This window comes from Podarcis tiliguerta (genome assembly GCF_965153285.1).
Source record: "Podarcis tiliguerta genome assembly, chromosome: 2".
Lineage (NCBI taxonomy): Eukaryota > Metazoa > Chordata > Lepidosauria > Squamata > Lacertidae > Podarcis > Podarcis tiliguerta.
Genome location: NC_139535.1, coordinates 56,437,134 through 56,448,654, shown reverse-complemented (window position 1 = coordinate 56,448,654; position 11,521 = coordinate 56,437,134). Strand labels below are relative to the sequence as shown.

Here is an 11,521-nt window from a genome sequence, read left to right as displayed (position 1 = left end):
TGGGTTGGGTGTCTTGCAGGTTTCAGTGTGCACCAAAGGTTGGTTAGGAGGAGGAAGAGACAAAAAGTAGTTGACACATACACACACTGATGGGAATATAAAGTCCAGCTGTCACTCAGGCCTGTCTACATCCTTAAATCAAAAAACGCAGATTCCTTGGTAGGTGAAACCAGGAATAAAGAAAAACTTGGCAGTGTGGTGTTAAGAGTTTGCAGGTGCCAGACCTCTCTAATCTCCAGATCCAGTAAATGTTACAATTTAATCAAGGGTTGGGGTGTTAAGGTGAGTAGGAGGCACTTCTAATCGCTGGATTCAACAAGTGTTAATAGTTAATCAAGCCGGGTTAATCTCCTTAAGGAAATAAAGTATTAAAGGGCTTGTGCTAGACAGCAAATGGATAGGGCCCCATTACAAAACAGACAAAGCTAGAGTTTAGAGTAGAGAGGTTAGGAAAGATGTGACCTAGAAGGAAAGCAATGTTAGAGACCAATGTTTGCTTTCTGTTTGAATCCAAGACTGCAGCGATGGGAACAACATGATCCTCTTGGGGTGTTGATACTGTGAGCCCCTCCATTGTAGGCTCAGGTTGTACATATGTACATATAAACCATATATCCTAAAGACACCACAGTGTCTGCTGTGCCTCACTTGCAAAAGAAAACACAAACTCTGGGTAAGTGCCTGAAACCCCTGGAATCTCGCACCGCTCAGATATTGGGGTGTCACGCAACAATATTAACAAAGCCAGAGATTCATTCTAGTGATGTGCTAGGAAAAAACAAACCCGAACCCCCAATCGTGAGCTTTTAATGCCATATTGGGCTTCACTGTATAAATTAATTTAATTAAAAATAGTTATAATCCACCTTCACCTAAAGGTCTCAGGGTAGAAATGTATTTGGTCCAAACCCAATAATTAAACAGCATTAAACAAAATGCAGAATTTAGATACCACCAGCAGCAACCTACAATCAAATATGCAATACACCCCACTCCTCCCTGAAAGCCCGGGCAAAGAGATAGATGTGTCTTCACCTGCTGATGAAGCAACACTGAAGTTATGGCAAGCCGTACCTCAGGGGGAGGTCATTCCAAGGGTGATGAGCCACTGCAAAGAAAGCCCAGTCTCTGGGCCATTTAGATGAGAAGCAGCCTATTTCTTACTTACCTGCAGAGGCCAATGTATAAGGCAGAGACAATATCCTTCAAAGAATCCATCTCACAGTCTTATTTCAACGCAATGAGCTTTGCACTAGTCTATCTTATTTGTTCATTTCATTTCTATACCACCAGGGCATTGTACACAAAAATCCAATAAAAATGCATCCCATAAAACATTAAAATCAAAGGCCATAAAATCATGCCCTCACATCATGAACCACTGTTGTAGGTGGGACCACAACCAGGACTTCCCTTGGTGATCTGAAACCTCAGTCCAGCAGATATTTGGAGAGGCGTTACATTGAGAACTTGGTTCCCAGGATGTCCAGGGCTTCAAACACCAGTATGAACTCCTTAAATTGGGTTCAGAAGCTCAATAAGGATCAGTGAAATAGGATCCCCTTTCATAACACCACTCAAAACCCAAGCAACTGGATTCTGCACCAGCTGCAGTCCCTATGCATTTATACCCCACCTTTCTTCCAAGGAGCTCAAAGTAGTGCACATTGTTCTTCTCCCTCTCCATTTGAACCTCAAGGTCACCCAGCAAGCTTCATGGGGTTTCGAACCCTGGTCACCCAGGTCCTAGTCCAACCCTCTAACCACCACACCACATGGGTGTAATTTGATTTGAAACATTCTTGGTGCTCTTTTCTTCCAAACTGTCCTTGCCTTTGCACTTCACTGCTCAATCAAGGAGGAGAGCAATGGTTGGTGGCCGTTCTGTAGCCATTCTGATTGTTGCATTAAGGATGAGAGCAGAGGAATGGAGCCACTGGATAAAAATTGGCTCAGCCAGTTGTTTCCATGTGGGGACATTCCAGCCCAGTGAACTTCACTGCTGCTTATCATCAATAGTTTAGTGGCAGAAAAATTCAGATATTTGCCTGCCATCCCTCTCCACAAGTCACCTGGCGTGTTAGCATGTAATGTCATGTTTTCTGCAAAGTAGGGAACTGAAAAGGCCTTTTTCTGAGCTTGTTTGTTATTTTTGTAAGCAAATGTTGGAATTATATAGATCAGCTTATCAGTGTACATAAATTGTGATGTGCAGGACATATATTGATTTCCCTATGCTTAGTTAGTGAAACCCTCCACAATTGCATCTATAGAGAATCCCACATGCATGGTGTTATTTCTCCCCAGTGTTGGATTGCAACTCAGGCACTGGTGCTCAGTAATGATATGCTTTCACAAGCCTTAGTATGCATTCCACATCACAGCTCTGAAAGGCATAGCTGGCTACAGGCAAGATTAAATGACAGTTGTATGTTACTGACCTCTAGTGGTGGCCTATTTTGTGACACACAAATATTATCGGTGGCAATATACTGTAGGATTTTGTTTATAACAGGGCCTCTGGAATATCACCCGGCCTCATGTGCTGCCATCTTTCAAGGAACTCTCTAGGTAGTTAATTACTACTAAAGATTAGCTTGTTTTTTTAAAAAATGCAGTCAGTCATGTAATTATCAATTCACATGCTGGACAGCTGGTGAATGGCACCCTTTGATGCCAACCCACCATATGTTATGTGTTATATACACATAATACATTTAAAGAAAATTCCTCTACCCCAAGAATCCAGGGAACTGTAGTTTGCTAAGGTGCTGAGAACTGTAGCTCTGTGAAAGGTAAACTATAGTTCCCATGATTCTTTTTTTTCTTTTTTTTTAGGGGAGATGGATGTGCTTTAAATGCAAGCAATCAACATCTGGACAAATTTTCATTAGTTCACAAACCATAAAAATCACTGCATCATCATCATCATGATAATGACGATAATAATGATCTAAATTAAAAATACTAGAATGTGAAAGGATACTTCCTAAGCTATAAGAAAATAGAAGTTACAATTTCCAAAATTAGTTGGCCACCTGGCTTCATGGAAATGGCTTTCAATTGGTTTGCCCACTATGAGCCTTTGATTTCCCTATCACTAATATAGGTGCATTTACTTATGTATTGTCTTCTGCCAAATGGTGACAGGCACAACAGAAGTAACTATGATTTAGTTTAGATTCTTGCATTGCAGGGGTTACACTGGATGACTCCCAGGGTCCCTTCCAGCTCTACAAGTCTGTGATTTTATGAGCTACTCCAAGATCACATTGACTTGCTTATCAAGATGACTGTCTGGCTTCAGATAAATAAAGGGTACTGATGCCAATGGAAGCTTTCTTCCCAATTCAAATAGTAGCTTCAGAGGAGCATGTTTTGTCAATAACATGGCAGGGGAGGAATGGGTTAAACCTTCCCTCTGTATCTGCTGTGATTCAGGTCATTATCACCCTACCCCACACCACTGCTTTTTTAAAAATGTGCACATTACTTGCAAAGATGCATTTAACATCACAAGTCATTTGACCTTAATAGACCAGGAGTGCATAGCTTTGAAATTTCCTAATCTGACTTTTACATTTCTTTTTAACTCAGGAGAACCGCACTGCTACATTAATCATATGAAAATGGTGATTTGAAAGAAAAAGAAAATACGAGCCAGCCACAATCAAGGTTGTAAAAATTATATATTCAGTACAACATTCATAAACCTTAGTTATTACAAAAACCCTACCATTTTTTAGGCAATGCAAGCAATACAAACATGAAATGCAATGCATGTTAAGTACTTTGTCACATTTTAAATTTAGTATTTCCTTCTAACTTTTTTCCTCTGCATGATCTCTTCTCTCTCTCCTCTCCCTTTTCTCCGTTCAGTTTGTTGTTGTTCTGTTTGCTGCTGCTGTTCAGCTTCTGTCTGCTGTCCCCTTTCTGCTGAATTCAACATCAACAGAACACAAAGCTTTCACTCTCTCAGAAACTGACAGCAAGAGTGGCCAGGTGGTCTAGGCAAGGGAGCCAGTGGGCTGCAAGAGGCATCTGATAATCTGGTGCCAACTCACCCACATGTGCCACTGAGTCCAGGGAGAGGAGGAATAATGCAGATATATAGTGGTGCAGCCATCTGTGCCCCTTGGCCAAACTTTAATATTCCCACAAAGAAGCGATAAACACTTGCAAATAAAGGGCATTTGGAATTCTGCCCGGGTGGGTGGGGTGGGGGCTACAGTTCAAACTCCCGAGCTCACCTTTCATAACCAGAACTTTAGAAGCTACCCCAAACAGACAGGCAAAATATTGCAGACACTCCAAGTGTCCCTATTTTCCAGGGCTGTCCCTGATTTAGAGAAGCCATCCCAGTTTCTGATTTAATCCTGGAATGTCCCACTTTTCCTTAGGACGTCCCTATTTTCATTGGAGAAAATGTTGGAGGGTATGGAGTTATCCAACCCCTGAGCCATCTGAAGGCTATTCTGTATAGGGAAGGGTTTTTTAATGTTTAATGATGTTTTTTATATATGTTGGAAGTCGCCCAGAGTGGCTGGGGCAACCCATTAAGATGTGTAGGGTATAAATAGTAAAATTATCATTATGGAATGGGACATCCCTATTTTCATTGGAGAAATGTTGGAGGGTATGATACTGCTCATATCACAACATATGCTTGCAACAGCAAAGACTTAGGTCCAAGTTTGATTAAGGAACTTGGAACTAAGGCAAATCATTGAAAAGTGAGTCTTTTCATTCTGAGTGGCAGAAATGGATAAGTGTGTGTGCACCATAGGCATAGTGCTGTATCCAATAGTGGCTCTGTGTTAGTGGGAAAAGACTTCCACTAATGCAACAGGATTTTCCCTTCATCTTCTCCCCCACAGCAGCTCATACACCCTCAATGCTGCACCAGTGGGTTTCCACAGGCACAATAGAACTTTCATTGGCTCTTCTCCCCCCCCCCCAAAAAAAAATTCTGTTCAAGACGGCATTCCAACCCTCCAGAGCTAATGTTGAGAGTGGAGTGGGGGGCTAAGGAGACAGGATAGGAGAAGCTCCATTGCATGCACCCAAGTCTGGCAGTTTGTACAATTTGAATCAACCTGTGACTCTTCAGGTGCTGCTGGACTACAGCTCCCATCCTTGAGACTTTGGCCTTTGTCCATAATACCCGAAGTTCATGTGAGTCCAGCAGCATCAGGAGACCCACATGTTCCCCTTTCCCAACATAGCTTTGAAGTGAATAACTATCCAAGATAGGGTGTTTTCTATTGTGGCACCTAGCTTGGAAACTCCTTCCTTTGGGAAGTTCTCCTAGCACCTTTATTCCTTCAAGCTTTGCTATAATGGCATTTCTATCCTTTTGTAAGTTGTTTTAATTTTTTAGTGCCATTTTCTCTCTGTTTTACTCTGCATTGCTGCGTTATTGTGGATGCAAATTGTTATATTATTGTAAGCCTCACTGCAGATTGTAGAGATGGGTTCTGGCTCAACTTTAAATCTGTTTCCATGCCTACATTATTCAAAATCAACACGCTGTTCCGTTAAAAGCAGGCAGTGTTGAACGATTTCCCTTGCAAAACGTATCTGATACGGATGGAATGCGCTGTCACCGCACTAAATGCAAATACCCCTTGCGTTTCGCTCACTGGCAAACAACCACGTGGCTCTTCTGCATCGAGGGTGTAAAATGGAGATTCCAAATTAAACCGGAAGCCAGATGCGGGCGCGTGCAAATGTGACACATGGGTGTGATTACAGACTCGTAGAAATTAGCTTGCGCGCACGCCCAGCTTCCGAGTTTAGTCAGAAATCCTTTTTTGTGTCTGTGTTCCACCTGGCACGTGATTTTAACCCCCCCCCCCTTTAGCGTAAATATTCCAAAGCCCAAGCGCAACGTGTCGGTATTGCACAAGGCTCGTGCGTGCTTTGCATTATTTGGGCTGGGAGGGAGCAATTTAAGAAAATTGACCTTTTGCTGCTGCTGCAACCTGAGGGGCGTTTAGGTATGGGGTTTTCTTTGTGGGGAGTGTGGGGCTGCGAATCCAAACCAGCCTCATAGCCCCACTTTTATAAACTGCGGTACCAGCAGCGTGCTACATTGCAAGAACTGTTGCCAGCTGCTGTTCCCCAACCACATCCCTCCAAGCCGCAGCAGGGTAACAGGGAGCATACTGTACTTCTAAAATACTTTGAAACTAATATACACCCCTCCACACACATTTCAGACGAAATTGTAAAGAGAATAAGCTCCTGTCCTCGCTGCTGCCTTTATTGCTGGGTGAGGAGGCTGCTGAAAGTTAGATTTCTCCAAAGTTTGGCAACTATTAACTTTTGTCTAAGAGGAAACAAAACAAAAAGCCAACGAACCACGCAGCACCAAGAAGGAGCGGAAAATTCTGCATTATAACTCCCGCCCCCACAATCCCTGTGAGCTTCCACTAGCTACTCGAGACCCCTCTTTTTATTTTATTGTTTGCGGCGGCGGCGCGCGCGGAACGCGGTCGGAAGTTTCGAATTGTCACGTCACTTCCGCGGAGTGACGCAACTGCGGGTCAGAGGCAGCAGCAAAATGGCGGCTCCGGAGGAGCGGGAGCTGTCGGCGGAACAGACCGAGAAGCTGCTCCAGTTCCAGGTGCTGGACGCGGGCGCGGCCGGTGGAGGGGGGCGCGGCGGGCTGAGCCAGGCCGGCCGCCTGGGCGGGAGGCTGGGCTCCCTCTCCGCCCTCGCGTGGGTTCCCGGCGCGCCGGGCGGCCAAGAGGAGCGGGCGGCGCCGGGGGTTGGGGGGCGGAGGAGAGCAGGCAGGCCGGCCTGAGGTTTCTGCTGGGCGGGGGGCGGCGGCGGCGGGGCCAGAGAGCGGGGCGCGGAGGGGGCGCTCGGCGGAAGCGGCCACGGCCTCGGCCTGACCATCGGTGGCCTGATGGCTGCCAGCCTAGGGAGGCCGCCGCCTGAACCTGCCTCCCACCCCCCTGCAACGCGGGTATGGCCGTGGGGTGGGAACCAGCAACGTATAGTCCGTGGGGTCGCCCTGTGAGCAGTTAAGCTTGCTTCGCTGTTTTGTGCTCTTCCGCATCGTACCATTTAAATAAATAATCACCGGCAAATATTATGCGTTGTGATGGTTAAGAGCAACAAACAGGAAATGAGTCAGTACACCTGTATGGGGGAGGGACATCCCGGTTGCTAAGCTGATTATTAAAAAGGAGCTCCCCCCCCCCCCGCTTTTTTATTTTTAAAGGTTTCTCTACTGAGAGGCGAGGAGAATCCCAATTACAAGCTCCTATAGCGCCCAGTCGAGCATGTTTTCTTGGAAATAAATTCCACCGAGTCCAGTGGTCTCCACTGCCAAGTATGAGTGCATAAGATTCTGCCCTGTCTTAAGAACACTGAGCAACATTTGCAATTCTTTGTAATTGTTTTTAAAAGAGATTGTTTCCTCCCTCTTCCTGCACTTTAGTATTCCATAGAGAACCTTAAACTGTCTTGCACCACTTGGCATAAACAATTGAGAGAGTATATTTTGGACATTCCTAAAAGTAGAAAGCACTATGTTGGGGATTCATTCCCATGATGGCTTATAACTTAAACTGTGGTATTTCTTCACACAAGTGGCCTTCTGTTTAGCCAGGGTTGAATGCTTTAATTGCCATTTTGCTCTTTTTAAGACATGGACAAGACTGCCTCCCGCACCTTTCAGTTTCTATTAACATTATAACCTTCCATACATGACTGTAGTGGAGAATGCTAGTACTGCTCTGACATTTTTAGCATGGTTGCAACTTTTAATTCTCTCACTGCTGACAGAAGTGGGAGGTTCCAGTAAGAATTACTGACGGTGAGTTGAGCATTTCATAAAAAATCCACACACTGTTGTAGGGGAGCTGGATGGAGATTGGGCTGAGGAAGAACAGCGACTACTCTGACTCCCCTCCCCCAAAGCTCCAATTTTCTCTTGTTATACCTATATTTGACATTTCTTTGTCAGGGGTCTTAGTCAATTCTTGTCTTCTGGAGGAGGGTTGGTTTTTTTGTTTTTGCCTTTTGGGAGAGCACATTGGGGTGAAAGCACTCCCTTTATTGTTTTGAATAATCACAATATATTAACAATTAAATCAAAATGTAATGTTCACTATTTCTTAAATGTACTAACTGCAAGTCTAAAGTACCTATCCCACACACAGCAGTACTCTTCAAACACCCCTCATTCATAAGTTTCCAATTCTCCTTTTCTCTTTGCTTCTAAAGCTGCTAAATTACCTTAGTTGTACTACTTTGAAGAGATTATTCAGTTTAAGCCATATTCGGGCATTTGATAAATGCTACATACTTTGCAGTGTGTGTTTGTTGCATTTTGAAATGCCAGTTGGTAGGTGGCGGCACTTAGAGCCATAGTTGCCTTTGACTGGACTTAATGGTCCAGGTGTCCTTTACCTTACCTTATCTTTACCTCACCATTGATGTGAGGCAGACACCACTGTACTTCACTTTTTTGAGCAAAAAAAGTGAGGCAGTTTGGGGTGGAGGGATATAGTACTGTGCTAGTTGCTCTTGTGGCTCTGTTCGTGCTTGTCTGAAATAAAGAGATGGAGGGAGAACTGAAAATATTGCTTTTATATTACCACTCACTCTGCCCAGAAAAAAAATGATACTATGACATTATAATAGGAAATGTATAATAGGCAAGTAGGTGCAATTTGTTGTTCAGCTGCTCACCTAGAACAAATGCTGAGCAGGTGACTCTACTGCTGATCTGGTGTATATTGAAACTATCTACATACATTTGAAATTATGGGAATTTCGAAAATATATGGTTTTGTTAAGACTTCTTTTAGAAACATAAATTGGCTATAATGGGGAGAAGAAAGTGACCATATACTGTATGCATTTAGTCTAAAGTAATGCATTTCCAGACCTTCAAAAATATTTTACAACAGGGGTGGTGAACCTTGAGCCCAGGAGATATATGTGGCCTCTCTATCTGACTTCTAGGCCTGCCTAGGCCACACTCCACACTGGCTCTGCTCCCTCAAGTGCTTTTGTCTGGCTAGAATGTGTCCTAAGAATGTCTCTTGGTTGCCTAGATGGAGGTGTGTAGAAACTTCAGATTTTTTACTTGACTGGAATGTAGCCTGTTGTACAAAGATAAGATTCACATCTGCTGCCCTGCAGACGTTTGTTCTGGGCCCTGCATGTCACTGGCATGCAACCTCTGGAAAGCTGCCCCTGAGGGAGTGTGGCCCTTGGGCTGAGAAGATTCTCCACCCCGTATTACAGAGTCTGCATATCACTGTTATAAGGTTCAGTTTCATGCATAGGTACAGTGTTCCAGATAAATGGAATTTCATTTTCTCTGTATATCCTATGTAGATGCTGTTCTTGTCTCTGTGTATTTTCCTCATTGTTTAGAATGGAAGTGGTCAGCTCTGAACCAAAGAAGTGTCGGATGGTGACTTGAAAAATATGTAAAACAATTAGCTTAATTAGCTACTATTAATGTAGAAATTTGGGGAGAACGCTGAGAGGTTTATTTTTTCTTGAATTTTGTTTGAATTAAAGGGCTGACAACATTTTCTGTCAAGTCCGGTGTCCCACAATGTGGGTGGAGGGAATGAGGCCCACATCTGTGCCTTTCAAAGTGAAAGTACAGACCGGGTCAGCTGTTGGCTAGTCTGATCTGTACCTTCAAAGGTATCCTTCAGTCAGGAGACTGTCCAGCACTAGATTGCCTCCTACCTATGGAGGTGTTGATTGGACTGGCTGACAGCTAGCCATGTATGTATGGTCTGTAGGTTCACCACAAAATTAAAGGATTTGGTGCCCATGGTAATAAGTGCTGTTACTAATAACTGAGAATTAAAACTTGGAACTTTATTGATAATACCATTGTATATCCCATCTATAACTCAAAGTGAACCTGCAGCTGGTATCCAGAAAAACAACTTCCTTAAATTAACTGAGAAACTTTACCAAATTGTATCTGTCATCTATATCATGTTCAGTCTTTGATTGCTGCACTTGTACAAGAACAAATTCTCAGCCTGGCAAAGGCTTTTGTTCTGTTAGTCAGGTGCTCCTCACCTTGGAAACATAATTCTCTGGAATTTGGCAATGGTTTGGGAGTTAGCAGCAAAGCTAGTTACAGGCTTCTTGGAAATGTTTCACTTGTATGACATAGAGCAAAACCAGACGTGATGTTAAATGTATGAATGCATTTAGCATGTGCAAATTTTTACTAAACACCAATTGCAAGCCTGGTCAGGTTTGGGTCCATGGCATATGGGGAAGGTAGGGGAACACGGACTTGTGGGATTTTCTGTCTCTAATGCTAAAATAACTTGACTGATCTTCGCTTTGCCCTGAACCACGTTGGATCAGGTAGTTCAGTGCCACTAGCTGCTTGTGTGTCTACTGTGGGTCCACCCTCCTTTCTGCTTTGCTCAGTGGGTCTCTCTAAGCACCTTCTGAATTGCACCTCAAAGCAGTAAATACTCTAGTGTTAGAAATATACATACAATAGTATTTGTTCATCTTCTTTATTAGTAAAATCATTTGTTGGACATTTAACCTGAAAAACCCTTCAGAATGAATGGTACAGTTGACCACAAGGGGCATATTCTACTGCGATGTTAGAACGTTTTCATTTACTGCAAAACTAAAATGAACAAAAAGCATTATTTCAAGCAATTAAAATATCTTTTTTCTGTCCTTTGAAAATAGCTGGTGATATGCCAGTTATTTTCCATGGCTGCTGTAAAGGGGGTCCTGCTGTATGTATGCAAGAGGCCCTTCAAGTCACCGGCGGATAGGCGAAATTGACGACTGGAATCTCAGATGAGAATGCACCCATCAGATTTAGTGATCTGATCTTATAGCCATCTTTAAGCCATGGAATATATTTGCAGGAGTTAGCTGATACTGAATTGTTTTGCATTGCATTTTTACAAACAGTAGTGTGGGGAAAGTACCAGTGCTTCATAAATGTTGTGCAGTTCCATGGTTATAACACTGAAGAAGGCTTCTGGTTCCACTCTGCCTTAATAGAGGCAGCCCCCATGACAGTGGGAGATCATAGGCAAAGGAAAAACAAGGATGATTGAGGGTAAATCATCCTTGCAAATTCCCCCCAGAATTTGTCTTGGTACCTGGCTCTCTCTCTGGCATGGAATGTGGGAGGTGCAAAAGCGCTTTGTCTGCTGAAAACTCTCCAGTGCCGCCATTAAGAAACAGAGGCTCTCCTGTTAATTAGAGCTTAATTGGACTAAAGTACAGGCGCGTGCTAGAAGATCACAAACTGCAGAACAAACCAATTGCAAGGACTTTAAGGTTTGAATTTGAGATAACAAAAGACGGTGGGTGGGGAGCCTAAGGTTTCTTTATTTAAAGTTTTCTTCTCTACAGTTACGATTCAGCAACCTTCCCCTGAATGTTGGTTCAAATTATATTTGTACAAGTGATGATGGAAGAAATTGGGTTATAAATATGGTATATAACATCAAATGGAACTGCGTGTAAGGAAAAAAGGAGGGAA

At 43.4% G+C, this 11,521-nt stretch overlaps 1 protein-coding gene across 3 annotated transcripts in view; it reads left to right on the top strand.

Annotated features, from left to right (window-relative positions):
* The window catches only part of FAF2 (Fas associated factor family member 2), a 31,254-nt gene that overhangs the window by 7,395 nt on the left and 12,338 nt on the right, over window positions 1–11,521 (top strand). Inside the window, exon 1 of one of the 3 annotated variants that reach the window (XM_083423446.1) lies at window positions 6,485–6,628. The exons of the other annotated variants lie outside the window; for them this stretch is intronic. Within the exon in view, the coding sequence (XP_083279572.1) occupies window positions 6,566–6,628 (63 nt within the window). The 5' untranslated portion in view covers window positions 6,485–6,565. Of the gene's footprint in view, window positions 1–6,484; window positions 6,629–11,521 lie in introns of those variants that run through there. 3 annotated transcript variants of the gene reach the window in all.